General features: G+C 38.2%; 2 protein-coding genes across 4 annotated transcripts in view; one reads left to right on the forward strand and one right to left on the reverse strand.

Annotated features, from left to right (window-relative positions):
• psme4b (proteasome activator subunit 4b) overlaps positions 1–4,019 on the reverse strand; it is a 50,403-nt gene extending 46,384 nt beyond the window's left edge. Inside the window, exons 1-2 of the mRNA XM_047377246.1 lie at positions 3,564–4,019; positions 2,675–2,815 (exon numbers count right to left, since the gene is read on the reverse strand). Coding sequence (XP_047233202.1) covers positions 2,675–2,815; positions 3,564–3,841 — 419 coding nt within the window. The 5' untranslated portion in view covers positions 3,842–4,019. The remainder of the gene's footprint in view (positions 1–2,674; positions 2,816–3,563) is intronic.
• A 26-nt stretch (positions 4,020–4,045) lies between these two features.
• LOC124875235 (thrombospondin-2-like) overlaps positions 4,046–15,351 on the forward strand; it is a 34,508-nt gene continuing 23,202 nt past the window's right edge. The window contains exons 1-7 of one of the 3 annotated variants that reach the window (XM_047377248.1): positions 4,046–4,137; positions 10,314–10,476; positions 10,609–10,674; positions 10,780–10,916; positions 12,379–12,570; positions 13,204–13,297; positions 13,381–13,542. In XM_047377248.1, the coding sequence (XP_047233204.1) occupies positions 10,611–10,674; positions 10,780–10,916; positions 12,379–12,570; positions 13,204–13,297; positions 13,381–13,542 (649 nt within the window). In that variant the 5' untranslated portion in view covers positions 4,046–4,137; positions 10,314–10,476; positions 10,609–10,610. Of the gene's footprint in view, positions 4,138–9,481; positions 9,552–10,026; positions 10,123–10,313; positions 10,477–10,608; positions 10,675–10,779; positions 10,917–12,378; positions 12,571–13,203; positions 13,298–13,380; positions 13,543–15,351 lie in introns of those variants that run through there. The other 2 variants (XM_047377249.1, XM_047377247.1) reach the window with 2 other exon arrangements.

Consider the following 15,351-nt stretch of genomic DNA (forward strand, 5'->3'; position numbering starts at 1 on the left):
TGATGTTCCCTGTTAAAGATCAAATTCAGCACTTGGCTGCTAGACCTGACACTTAATATATGGTTAGCCCACATCTTTTTCTTTTCATGTAAAGTAAAGCGTTCTGAGATCTGACATCAACATAAAGACACTATTTTGTGATGGATGCAAAAATCCCAGAAACGCACTTCAAGACTAATGGCAAGTGATGAATGTGGCGGTCTCAGAAACTATTCGCCTGTGGAATGATCCAGGAGACAAAAACAAAGAGTAACAAAAATAGGTTGGAGCCTGAAGAGTGATAAATGTCTTGCAGAGCCACAATTCCTTGCTTTTTTTAACTCGCAATGAATGCATCTGAGTGTGAGGATATGTATTTTATCTCACAAACATATGGCCTACTCACTGCACATTTTACTCCTTCAGTTGCTGCAGAGTGTAAAAAAAGCTGTTCAGATTTGTCACCGGAGATATTTCCCTCCTAACAGTGACTTCATCCAAATGTCACTTTGAGACACGGTGAGATATAATTTTCCCATGTTTTAACCCCAAAAACCAAAACCCTGCTCATTAATCACTACACAAGCCACAGGATTTATTTAATGATCCTCTAGAGGAGCTGGTTGGGAAATGGACTTACCTACATCACTATAAAATGACCACCAATATAACTGCTTTGACCAGCAACAATGCCTTACAAAACTATTTTCCTTTCTTTCATTTTGTCACATTATAGCCACTAGCTTCCATGCATTTTAATGAGATTTCATGTGATAGACCAACACAAAGTTGTGCAGAATTTTGAGTTGGAAGGATATTGATACATTGTTTTTAAACATGCTTTACTAAGTATATCTGAAAGGTATACATTTTTTACAGCCCTCTTTACTCTGATACTCTTAAATAAAACGCAGTGCAAGTAATTGCCTGTAGAAGTCCTGTAATTAGTAAATATTTGTCATTTAATTTCAGTAATAAATACTTCTGTGAGGGTCTCCAGGGTTTGTTAGGAACTATTACTGAGCAAACAGCATCATGAAGACCAAGAAGCACTGGGAGGCAGCAAATGGGCTAATGCTAACTCTGGAGGAGCTGCAAGGATCCACAGCTCAGGTAGGATAATCTGTTGTCGGAACCGCTGTGTCTCATACACTCAAAAAATCTGTCCTTTTTGGAATAACGGCAAGAAGAAAGCAAACGACGAGAGAAGTTCCTGGTTGCAGTTTACCACAAGCCATGTAATAAAAACATCAAGCACATGGAAGAAGGTGATCTGGTCAAAAGAGAGTAAAATTTAGCTTGTTGTTATGCCTTTATGCCTGGCAAAAATACTGCACATCATCCTGAACACAGTATTTCTGTGGTGAAAAATGGTGGTGGCAGCTTCATGCTTTGGGGATACTTTTGTTTAGCACAGACAGGGAAGTTGATCAGAGCTAATTCGAAGATGAATCAAACTAAATACAGAACAATACTGGAGGAAAACCTTTTAGAGGCTGCAAAACACTTGTGATTGGAGTGGAGGTTCACTTTCCAGCAAGACAACGCCCCTAAACATATAGCCAAAACTAGAATGTAATGGTTTATTTCAAAGCATATTCATGTGTTTAAATGGTCCACTCAAATTCTAGATTTAAGTCTAACTAAAAAATGTGATGTTCAGACACTCTCCAACCAGTTTGTACAAAATTCAGTTTCTAGATGTGCATAGCTGCAAGAGACACACCCCAGATAACTTATAGCTGTAATTGCTTCAAAAGATGGTTCTACTAAGTGTTGACTACTAATAAGGCTGAAAACAAATGTACAAAATATTGATAACCATGTATAATTTTCCTTCTCTTTCACGATTGTAACCGCAACGATGCCATACTCTGTGATGATCTATCACATAAAATCCCAATAAAATACACACACCTTTGTGTTGTAACTTGACAAAAAGTAGAAAGGTTCAAGGAGCTGAAACTATTTTGCATAGCGCAATGCAAATCAAATAATTTATCATGCAATGCATACGTTGCCTGACTTTGAACCAATTTGTTTTCATAGGGGAAATGCAAAGGCAAGGCTACAGGTCTGCAATCTGCGCCATCGAGTTACCGGGTATCTGGATATTATTATTTACTTTTCAAACTGTGCATTCTGCAAAGCTCAAAGGTTGACCCAGAGATTTGTTTTGTTATTTATTGCTTTTTAAGAGCTCCAGTGTCACTCTTTATCACATAGGGATAGAAACCAGGTTGAACATCTTTCTAAATGCGCTGCCTTTGTGCAGATGTCCTTGCACTGAAAGCTCTCTATAGAGCTCTTATTGATCTTCCCTCCTCAGCTCTCCACTTTGCTTAAAGCCACAACTTGATGCCTTCCAAAGGGCACAGAAGCAGGAAAGAAATCCACTTTAACGCATCATGACGGGCGGTACGCCACTATTAGCACAGTGATATTTACCAACAGGGCTGCTCTCTGATCTCATTAAAGCACAGGAAGGAAGAGAGAGGCTCATCCTAGAGAGTTCAGCTTTCTAGGGTCAAATTGTCCTGTGCTTTAGCAGGGTTTGCAGTTATTGTGTTGTCACACTGTTCATGCAATAAATCTACAATTCCTCCTTAAGCAACCACCTAAAGTCTAGAAAAAGTCAGGGATTCAACAAAGAAACATTGCATTATAGATGTGCACATTTTGCTTTTACACCCACTTAAGAAGCTGAATTAACAGCCTGGCGTAGCTGCACATCACGTGAGGCTCCAGGTTTGGCAGCGTGACCAACTCATAGAGGAGCTTGATGAAGAGAACGTGGTCTTCTTTGCTGAACTTCCGGCCATAGAGCTTCAGAAAACTGGAGGGGAAAGAGTTAACAGTCAGTGAGCAGTTTATCACTTCCTCTTTAATGCAACTGACCAATATTATGTAGAATCACAGCAGTTTTGACCCACAGATCGAAAACAATACATGATCCCTCCTCAAAATGTTTTTACAAAATGATACTCTGCAGCACACCATGAAATAAGCTAGGCTGTTGCCATGGCTAATCAATTAACATCTGATTGGTTAAGTTGCACAGTAAGTCCAGCTCAGGCCAATCACCTAATGATAGAAATGCTCTCCTCGCCCACTGCATTTCAAGGTTAAGCCTGATCAAAACAATTCAGGATTCGTTGCAACATACACTATGAAATAAGTACATGAATCATGATCTTGTTGTTGGTTATAAAATAAAGTTTATCCAGTTTATATTAATTCATAATTTAATCTTTTATGTTTGCTGAACTGTGGCACGTTTGGATGACTTTCATGGTAAGGTTGACAGAAAAAAAAATTCATGATGTGCGGCAGCAAATGGTAACTTTTTGGTTCATAAAATAAATGACAAAATTGCTTCATTTGAGTTTATATATTTTTATTTACAATTTTAATTAATTAAAGCTATCCTTAATTTATTGAATTTTGGCACTTTGGCACTTCCATACTAACTCATCCGCACTAGTTATTTATTTAAATCTTAAACCTTTAAATTGCAATGAATTTACAGTTACTAATTATTGTTTAAGATTTTTAAAAGAAAACAGCTTTGCATGGACACTTACGAGAAGAGTTTCCTGGACCAGAAGGCGACCCCGGGCCACAGCTCTCTGAGGAGAACCGCCCTGCTCAGGTTGGCTTTGATATCCGCCAGCAGCTCCGCGGCCTCCCGGTCCAGGCGGTCACAGTAAGGCAACAGGCCGTTATAAACTATCTCCTTCTGGGGAATAACACCCTCCACACCCATGTCCCACCGTTGTTCAGCTCGCTTTAGTGTTCTTGAAGAGACTCTCAAGGAAAATTGCGTGTCTGGTGAATGCCGCACCTTCTGGAAAGAGCGCATAATCCGCTGCGTCTAGCAGTCCGGAGGAAAGTATGTCACGCTAATTGAGCTGGTCAAAGCCCTGAGCTGGGCCTGTTCCTCTCTGTTCTGCAATGTCAGGCCGCGCTGTCACCTCTCTCACCCCACATCACGCACATCCGCACCGAACCAGCCGAACAGCAACGGGTTCAGTGGGGTTGCTTCTCACAACAGGGGGTCCATGGGAAATAAGTCGCCCCTAGCTTTTCTTTTTTGTAAAGTCTGCCATACTCTGAAAGACAAGCTTTGATGTCTGACTTCCTGAGTCCAATTATAAGGTGGGTTCTTTGATATAAGGAGCGTTTAATGTTTAGCCATGGGTGTTAATGTAGAGGGCACTGAAGAGGAGCAAGTTGGATAGTTTAGCTTTAAAAAACCTAGCCAACATTTACAGTTAAGCCCAAAAGGATCCAAACCCCTGGTTGACTTAGCTTAAAATAATTTAATTCAACCAAGAAGTTTCTAATAAGAAATGTGAGTCATCTCTCAAAACATAATGTATAAGTACCAGTTTTTTTACCTTTTTTTTTTTTAACATCTTATTAAAAAAAAGGGCATGTTGGAATTTTTTTATACCCACATCATTTTGAATATATCATGAAGAAATCATTCTTGGCTTTATAGCAACCAAACACTAAGTATTGATACACTTTTTGCATGTTTCCAGTGGTCATCATGTAATTGTAAACAGCAGGACCCAATGCAGGGAGAAGGCAGGTAGGTGATAATAAACAATTTTACAAAACAAAGGTGCAGGGGGAATCCAAAATAAATCATTACAAGTAGAAACACCGAGAAACAAGCTGGTACAAATAACAGGAGGATCTGACCAACTGGGAGACATTTAAGCTGGAGAGATGATTACTGAATAAGAAGCAGGTGGTTGATTAGAAACAGTGTGCAGCTGAAAGTGAAGGCAAGTACCTGAAGTTGACTGATATAAATAATATTTACAGTTAAGCCAAAAAACAACATTATTCATACACCTGGCATATAAAAAAAAAAAAATATATATATATATATATATATATATATATATATATATAGATGTATATGTAGTTAGCCTCATAGCATATTTTGGCAAAATATGTGTGTGTGTGTGTGTGTGTATAGCTCTTCTCTTGGGTAGGTGGGATGGTGTTTTGTGTTTGTATTTTTTTTTGGGTTGTACGTTAAAAGAAAAAAAATCTTATTATTTCTATATATTTTTAAGTAAAATAGAATAAAAAGTATAGAAAGCACAATTTTTAGGTTCACCATGAAGCTTTAAAATATATGTTCTATTAAGGATCTGCTTTTCATTGGATATTTCTCAGTTATGCTTTAATTTTTTGGTGTGTGAGAAAATATGGTACATTCTTTTTGTACATGAAGGTCAGAATTTCCGTGTTCCAAGTCGTGAAAATCCACTGGATTTACCCTCTGAGATGGGATTTCTGACTCTGAGAGTCAATGCTGCATGAGTAAAACTAACTAAAAGTTGTTTTATTTTCTTTAAGAAAAAGTACTTTAAGACATCTGCTGTACAGTGCTTCCAAATGTAGGCATACCCCTATAACTTTTCATATTTTTTACATTTTACAACCAGAAACTTCTATGTATTTTATTAAGATTCTATGTTTTAAACCAACAGAAAGTAGTGCATAATTGACAAGGGAAAGGAAAATGATACATGACTGTCAATGTTTTTTCCAAATAAAAATCTGAAAAATGTGGCATGCTTTTGTTTTCAGTGTTTTTTAGTCTGATTGTCCAAAATAAAATCGAGTCATGCCAACAACAACTTTGGTAACCCATATATATTCTTTCTTATACTTATACTAGAATTATGTGCTGGAATCTGTAGACCTAACATATAAAATGCCAGTAAGATACATTAAAGTTTGTGTTGCTAACTTGAAAACTTTTTTTTAAATTTCAAGGGTATTAATATTTTTGCAAACATTTGTAAAAATATTTCTTAATTGCTTTTATGCGTTAACTCAAAAGTCAAAATTACCGTTTTGCAATAAATGTCACAAAAAATATACACAGTAGTCATAATTTGATTGAAAAAGTTTCTATGAGCCACTTGTGTTGTCAATATGCCCTTGAGTAATTGGCTTATTACCCATGTTCATAAGCTTTAACTAGTGACAGTCAAAGCCTCTTGTGCTGTTATTTTGCAGGTCAAAGCTAAAAAACTAAAGTTGATAACTACAAGAAGCCCCAGAATGCAACATTAAGGACTACAGATTCCAGCCAGCAATATAGAAAGCTAATCCTCAACTGAGATCATCTGATAACTGGATTAATGCTCTCTCCTGTTCTACTGACCCAGTAACCCACTGTAACTGAGATAAACTGAGATGAGCACTTCCTCTGTCTATGTGTATGACAAAATGGCAGCACTTTCTTCTGGCTGTATTGCTGCCAACCTTATCCCTTTTTGCTCCATTGTGCACTGTGTTATGTGAATAACAATTTACTTTAAGCTCATATAATTCTCCGACCACAAAAAGCTTATAGCTATATGGCAATTGAAGGATAAGTGTTTCTGCTCACAGAGGCAGCTTAAAGAACAATGGAAAAGCCCTTCTAGTTGTTTTTGGAGAAATGAGGCAATTGCTTTAGTCCTACTTTTTCTTAAGTACCTGGATTATCCGACTCTGGCTGAGTCTCATGAGAAGTCCTCTTATTGCTTTTGCAGGATGACAGCGGAATGCATAAGTCTGGGCGGCCCTTGTTGTCCAAATTTCTGCAGCTGTTAAAAGCAAAAGGAGCAGAATACGAACTCAAACCTCATAGTTCTAAAATGAAAGATCTTGCAAAACTTAGTATTATTAGTATTATTATTGTTTCAATATAAAGTTTAAAACTCAGAGAAGGAGAAGTGTGGGCACCCAGAAACATCAGACCCTGAAAAATGATGATTTTACTAATATAGTATATGTATGACTTGACTAATTCAACTATTAATAATGAGTTGACCATGCCCCAATGTCAAATGGTGCACATTTTTAAGGTTTTATGAATAGCTTTACATTTTTAATTATGTAAAACATATAAGCTATTGTACTATAAATAAACAAATTGATGATCACAAAAGAGAAGAGAACTAAAAGAAAGTTGAAAGCAAATGGAGTCACCATCAGGGACTTGATTTTCAGCTCACTTGACCCCCCTGGGGTGTACCACAAGGCTCCATTCTCTGTCTTTTTCCTCCCCACGTGTTGCCACTTGGTGCTTTTCTAGAAATAGCCTTTTATTTTTATGCAGACAACTACTGGGTTTATTTTCCACTAAGGGAAAGCCCAAAATACTGACTGACTCTGTCCTGCCTCTCCTTCACTGCCAATTCATGCCAATGAGTTTTCTGAATTTTAATGAAAACAAGACTGAAGTCATGCTGTTTAGGCATCAACAAGCTCTCTTATATTGACCCTTTTCTTACTGACGAGACTTGCTTTTACGTCCCTGCTTCTTTTTGGGATTAGTCAGTCTTTAATTTCTGCTTACAATTTGTGCAAAATGCTGCCACAAGTGTTTAACTGGTACCCAGAAACTAGAACACATGTCTCCAACTCTGGCTTCCTGTCAACAGGTTCCTGTCAGTAGGCCATATGATTTTACTTGCTTCAAAAATGCTGTAGCAACTACCAACTACTAAGTCCTATAGTAGTAAATATCAGTAAAATTAATTTATCTGTAGCATTTATTACGCCTTCTAGATGAGTCAAAAGTTGTATTCATGAAGAAGAAGAGTAGATTTATTTTAGTTGTTATGATTATTTGTTAAGAAAATATGCATGAAAAGTTTAACTGTTCATTAAAGATTGTTGAAGTACAATTACTGAACAGAACCAAATACATTAAAACATAAATTACTTTTTAAAAGACAAATAATTATATTTCCCAGATAAAAACTATCTAAAAATCAAACAGAATGGTGGGTCAGGTTGCCTTGCGGGTCAGGTCGAATTTACAACAGGGTGAAAATGAGATATTTCTCCTGCTGCAAAATTCACTTAATGACACAAGAGGCTGCATCTGATACAAGCAACAAAATGGACAGGCCACAAAAATTTTAAGGAGACGTAGATGGTGGCATGACCAGGGAAACACCAACAATTTTAACAAAGTGACAAACAATAGACTGAAGGTTATTTCACATTTTGCAATTTTGTCATACTTCCAATTTGTACCCATGTATTTTAACTATTGTATTTGCATATAAGGCTTTTGTTGTAGTTAAGTATTTTTGGCTGATTTATAAGTGGTCACAAATGGCTCAAATCTAACATGAATTTATGTTAATTGCACATTATTTTCTGAAAAACATGTATTGACCTGTTTTCCCAGTTTTTTATTCTGATCTTTGTTTCACACAGATGTCTGTTATGGAATATGACAAATTAGGGTCCCTGATCAAACCAGAATAACTCCAATTGACTGGTATAAATTATTATTTAAAGTTATACTACAGCATTCCTTTACAATAGACTAAGGACAGGTAGGGGGTACAAAGTAATGCAAAGTTTGCACAAAACATACCACAGCTACATTTTTGACCCAAACGGTACAAAACATACAAAAATGCACAGGTACAAAATGGAAATTAGCTAAAACGACCAGCAACACAAGTAATTGGTTTTTCAGAAGGGAATCAATCAATTCAATAATGCACGATGTGAATTTGAGACACAGCATGGACCGCTGGGGCCAGGACTCAGTGGGTCGCATTTCCCAGTTTATTAGGTAGTAAGGATGCCAAGTTCAAGAAAAAGTGATGGAAATTTTGACAGACCATAGACTTGTTGGTGTCCCTTCCCATTAAGCAGGCACATCTGCACAAATATGAATCACAAGAGAAAAATCAAATGTTTATTTATGGTAAAATATAATATCAAAACAATCTTGGTGCAACTTAAAAACCCTTCTTCTTAGCAGCTGTTAAGTTTGGTTATGAATGAATTGTTTTATGGGCAGTTGTTACAGCTTGGAAATGAGGAAGATTTCGATCAACAACAATAAATTCTCACAAATATCACACATCTGCAGAAGGAAGAAAAAGTTATCGACTACAGCGAGAAAACAATTACAGAAATACACAGTGGACTCCCGTAGGAGGTGCAAGCTGTAATTTTTGTTGTTCCCATCAAATTCCTCAAGATCAGATCTACACATCATCTTGAGTTTGCAGCCGAACTCCAAAGAGTCTGTCACTGGTGTGGGGACAAAATCAAGAAATTTGCCAAATTTTACCTAACAACTTCATTTCTGTCTTATTGAAAGTTAAAAAGCGACAAAGATAATAAGTTTATGCCTCCAATCGAGATCACATTTTGTTGTACAAGGGATGCTCAAGTGTTTGCATGTGGTATCCTTCAAGTTAGCCTCTACACCCTTCAGTCATTTTCATGTTCTCTCTGACGCAGTTTGGCTTTGCTTTTTTAAGCAGATAGAAACTCGGAACAGACTGTGCCTTTCATGCTGAATATCAGCCCAAAAATGCCATGCTAGACTTTGCCAAGCAATCTTACCCAAGTCTTTACCTTTTATCTCCACCCAGATTGTATTACTTTAGGGGCTTTTTTCTTTTCACTCTCTCAGAGCACAGACAGCACCTGCTTTCTGAGTCTTGTCTGTCGAGGCGTCTCCAAGAAGAAACATGTTATCGGTTCCTGGACGTCCTGTGTTGAGATGTTTCTAGGTACTTGGAAGGAGAGAATTTGTTGGAAATTACCATATGTGTGTTTCTGTGTTTGTATGGGCACAGGCGCGTGCACACAGCTGTGAGATTCATTATTCCACAAGTGGAGTCTACAAATGGAAAATCTGATTCAGGATGATGATGCCTTTTTTGACTCCGCAGGGAGAGAACCAAATGCAGAGTGCAAAAACGATCCCAGGGAAAGAAGATGTTTTTGAATTCCATCAGCTTGGTCGTCTTTTCCTAACGATCCAAGGCAGGCATCGGAAACACCCCCACACACATAAAATACCAACATCACACTTTTTGTTTTTTGCAAATGATCTATGCTGATGCCAGTTTTCGCGCTCTAAAAATATGGGAAAACTTTTGAAGCCAATGAGCGTGTGTGTTTGTGTGTGTATGACTTTGAATGGCTTGATTCGCAGTTTGGGGAGAGAGGAGTTTAAATGATGTGTCTGGGAAACCTGCATTGTGAGCTCAACACACAGAGACGCAGCTCCCTCCATCCAGCTGGGTTTTTCTGAGATTTCCAAGAGATATGCAGCTCAGTTCACTGCCAGACAGAGGAGTAATATACGACCCCTGCTCGCGCCTCACACACACACATACATTGACACACAAACTAAAACAAATACATAACTAAGGCAGTCTCTGCAGAAAGTTTTTACTGAGCTGTCCACATGTTCTGCACTCAGGTTTCAGCCGTCTGGATGCCACAACGACAAATTACTGACCTGATTTTTGCTGATATTCTTTAAGGTTTGGATCCCAAGGTGAGAAGGACATAAGGAGACAAGGATTTAAGGAACAAGTGAAGGAGACAGACATTCCATAATAGCCCCTGTGGAGCTCCAGCAGGGACGAGCCTACCAGCTGTGATACCTAATTGTGGAAAAAAGGCAGAGCTGCAAGGGATTTGCAGGTATGCAAGGTTAATTTCCTATTTTATATACATGGGTGGGTTTTTATTTTATCTGGTGGGCAGCAGAACCTGTTTGCTGTCTGAAGTGATGCACATACGTGGCAACTACATGTGTGATTTGTTTGTGAACAGAAATGTGGCCTCTGAGAGACTTGCCCTGGCTCTTAATTCCCCTGTGTGCAGTGGCTGTGTGTGCAGGTATACCACACATGCACACAAACACTCACAGCTGCATCCAAATACATGCATCAGTACAGCTTTTCCACCTGTTCCCATTTATCCACAGTAGATAATGTTTTACAGGTGTAGATGGTGCAAAGGTCCTCAATGGGTCGGGAGAAATGTGTCATCATCCTTGCGATGAGCTGTTGGATTTGATCACTGAGATCCACGGTCTGCGTGTAGTGACTAATAACCTGCTGGAAGAACTGGAGAGAGTAGTAAGACGCACCCAAATGCACGCTCATGGTTTTGAAAAAAGTATTGAAAATGTTCATGGTCCACTCCTTTGTCAGTTTATATTAGAATAAAAAAAATTTTGTTTTCCTGTTCATACGTACGTTTTAGTATGTTAAGTATAATAAGATACAAATATAAAAAAGACATGCCTGTTAGGTTAATTGGTAACTCTAAATTTCCCTTAGGTGTATGAATGAGTGTGTGCATGGTTGTATGTGTGTTGCCCTGCGATGGACTGGCGACCTGTCCAGGGTGTACCCTGCCTCTCGCCCATAGACTGCTGGAGATAGACACCAGCTCCCCCGCGACCCACTATGGAATAAGTGGTAGAAAATGACTGACTGACTGACTATATAAAAAACATTGTAAATACTCTTTTTATAATGCTTAATTTTTCATTAATACCAACTTGAAAAATGGAGCTAACAATTAACTTTAGATTTATTTATAATAAATTCAGTGCATTCAGTGCATAAATACTAATTAGTTTAATAATAATGATTATTTTGTTTTCAGCTATTTAATACCTAAAGTTTTTTATAGGTATTTTTATATGGTAATTAAGTGAATGTCTGAAAGTATATTGAAAAATTGATCAAGGAATCAATAAATGATGAGAAAATTCAGTTTAATATGCTCCTTTAATAAATTGTATAATTTTAACTGTACTTGTAAAACTTTTTTTTTGTTATTTTTATGCTGATGTTTGAATTACAAATTGTGTATGAAATGAAGTATGTTTTTCTTGATGAGTGGGATAAATGTCCCAGGAGAAAGGGTGGGTTAAGTTTATACTTCTCTCCACTCCTTTGAGCGTCTGAATGTTGTATATTATTGAATATTGCTGTTACTATGTGCTCCATTTAATACAAATTGTAAAATCAAATGAAATGACAACAAACATTTATGCAAGCTGGTTCTTTTTTGTGATGTGGTATTGGACAAAGACTGGAATGACACTGAAAATATAAGCAAAGAAAACCCTTAAGAAAGTCTGAAGAACTCATGTTTCAAACTGCTTTTAGAGAAGTTTGTCTAACTTATGTCTTTGTTTAAGAGGTACTTTGTCTAAGTTTATCAGTGTTGTCAAGGATTATCTTTGGAAATGACCTTGTTAGTTTTGATTTAATATAAATCTAAATGAATGACAGGACCAGCAACAAGAGGCTTATCTTTCAGGAGAAAAAATAAAGTCCTGGCAATAAAGTATCTTTGAATTGAATGAGGCAATGTATTTATGCTGAACTTCATGATAGTTGAAGGGAAAAAAGAGCAAAAATAAAGGTTAAAATGTTCACCTGTAATCATATAACCTTGACTCATAATATTTCAACAGGTCTTGTTTTAAGACAGACCATATGCTAATCCAGTACTACATAACATATTCTTTAACACCTTGGTCTTATTTCATACGTGTTTCTTGTATTATTTTTGTCTTGTCAGTCAAAAGAAAATGAGGAGATGCGGATATCCTTGGCTGAGCTGAGTAACGACAGCAACAGAGGCGATGGAGATGAGGAGGACAACTATCTGGATAGGGACAGGGACGGGGAGGTGTGGTGCGTGCAGGATAGACGAGTGTACGAACAGGGGGAGGTCTGGGAGGTTGACAGCTGCACCTCCTGTGCTTGCCAGGTCAGCACTGAGCAAATCAATGTCATGGCAACCTAACATTTTAATGCAAGTCTCTGGCTGGATGAAGGATCTGTCAGAAACAGAGAGGCTGGGTAGGACTCACAACCACCAGCGGACCCACAAAAAAATGTTTTCATCAATTTTTTCCTTTCAAACTTGACTACATTTGTTCAACTTACAATAAAACTATAATTTTTCTACTAGTCTTCTGCCTAAAAAGATTAAGTTAATCAAAATAAGTAAGTTTTCAATCTCAATTTGCCCTGTTTCTAACAGTCTACCTACGTTCAGACACGAGTGATAATGATCTCCTAGTCCTATTCTCAACAAGAAAAAAATAAGCATTTTATCTGAAATGTCAAAACATAACCCTCAACTTTTGTTCACCAGGAAAGTTTTGCATGTGCAGTGTGGTTTCATTTATCTCCAGGAGCCCCAGTCTTTGTTTTCTTATTGCTTCACCATCATCCCTAAGTCTGTTTCTCTTTAGAAAATATTAATAGTTTTAGTCAAGAATGCATTAAGGGAGTAGACAGACTTATTCCTGACAGGATTTCATTCCTCTGGCGTGAATCGAAACATCTGGATCGAATAACATGATCTGTTTTTGTACAAAAATGTATCATGTTCCAGGATGGAAAGGTGGTCTGTCAGCAGGTTCTGTGTCCCCCAGTCTCCTGCATTACTCCGTCCTTTGTCGATGGAAAGTGCTGCCTGGTGTGTCTTGGTGAGTGGCATTTGGAGTCATGCATGTATGCCAAAGATCCATCGGCGTAACAAATCTTTGACTGCAGATTTCTCTGTATAAAGAAAATGAAGATGGTTGGTCTCCTTGGTCTGATTGGACCCACTGCTCTGTCACCTGTGGGCGTGGGGGGCAGCAACGAGGTCGATCCTGCAACGGCATCAATGGCTGTGCTGGGCCCTCGCTTCAAACCCGCAGCTGCTCAGTAATGACGTGTGACCGCAAGGGTAGGACATCAGTCTGGACAATCTGCTCTGTCAAATGTTTGGATTTAATCTACTTTTCACAATTATTAGCACCAAAATTTTATTCAAAGGGGGTTCTAAAATAAAGATTTTCTGAGGTTCTAGAGAACGTTCTTTCTGTTCAAGTTCAAACTATTTTAGACACTCATAATATGGGTTACAAATAGAATTTAATGAATTTCTTTTTACCCATGGTTCTGGGAATTTGGTGCTTTTAGCTATGTCTGAAGCCTTCATTACTCCTGACAAGCTGTGGATGTTAAATGCACTACTTTGACTTATTACTACTTATTGTATTGGTTTATCAGTTTAGTTAAATTAAGGGGGTTTTCTCCTGTAGGTTCTTTCACATATGGGATTCCTCAGTGATCTGTATTTGGTCTTCTGCCCTTTATACAGTGCCTTGCAAATGTAGGAACTTTTTGTCACATTATAACCACTAATCTCATTATGTAATAAGCCATCACAAAGCAGCTAATAACTGTGTGTGGAAGGAAATGGATATAAGGTTTTTCAAATTTTTCACAAATAAGAATCTCAAATATGTGGCAGGGATTTGTAATCAACCCCAAAAGTCAATACTTTGTAGAACTACCTTTTGCTGTAATTAGAGCTGCAAATCATTTGAGGTATGTCTCTATCAGCTTTGCCCATCTAGAGATTTTTCCCCATCCTTTTTGAAAATAGCTTAAGCTCAAGCACAATGGATGGTCATTGTTTTATGTTTTGCCTCACATTCCCCATTGGATTTAGGTTTGGACTTTGACTAGACCATTCTAATAAATATGCTTGGATCTAAACAATTCCTTTGAAGCTCTGGCATTGTGTTTAGGGTTGTTGTTCTGCTGTAAGGTGAACCTCTGACCCGGTCTCAAGTCATCAGGTTTTCAGGATAGCCCTATGATCAGCTCCTTCCATCTTCCCACTAATTCTGACCAGTTCCCTGCATGTCCCTGTCGAAGAAAAGCACCACTAAAGTATGATGCTGCCACCACCATAATTCACTGGGGAGGGTGTGTTTAGGCTGATGTGCAGTGTTGGATTTCCTCCACACATGGTGCTTTGTATGTGGGCTAAAACGTTCAATTTTTTTTTCTCACCTGACCAGAGCACCTTCTTCCACATGTTTGCTGTGTTCCTCACATAGCTTGTTGCTAACCTTAAATGGGATCTCTTACGGGTTTTCTTTAAAAAAAATATTTTTTTCTTGCCACTCTTCCGTAAAGGCCAGATTTGTAAAGTGCACAACTAAAAGCTGTGTTGATGGAGCTGTGGATCTCGTGAGCTCTTTCAGAGTTACCAGGAACCTCTGTCACTGCTTCTCTGATTAATGTTCTATTTGCCTTGCCTGTCAGTTCAGGTGGATGGCCATGTCTGCTGGCAGGTTTGCAGTAGTACTGTATGTAAACCTTGGCACACAGTGATGGATCTCACAAATCCTAAAGTGCAAGCTTGATTACTGTGCTACAGAGGAGATGGTGGACCTGCTAGGCATAATTGCCTTTGCCCAGAAGTTCCCTACTGAGAAGATCAGCAGCAAGATTGTCAGCTGGAGCCAAAGTTTTTCACCTCTGTCCAGTACTGTTTTCGATAGGGGGACAGTGGCTTAGTGGACGTCTCTCTCCATCACTGTCTACAGGTGATTCTATTTGGATTTTATGCCCCATGTGCCATTTTTTTGAGCCAACATCAGGACCTTTTCTTCTCAGTCTTCCCTGCCAGGGCATTTTTTACCCCCTTTAGCTTTGCCCCAGTTACAGCAACTGCTCTTTACAGCTGCATAGCTGAGAT

The sequence above is a fragment of the Girardinichthys multiradiatus genome, chromosome 10 (genome assembly GCF_021462225.1).
Source record: "Girardinichthys multiradiatus isolate DD_20200921_A chromosome 10, DD_fGirMul_XY1, whole genome shotgun sequence".
Taxonomy (NCBI): Eukaryota; Metazoa; Chordata; class Actinopteri; order Cyprinodontiformes; family Goodeidae; genus Girardinichthys; species Girardinichthys multiradiatus.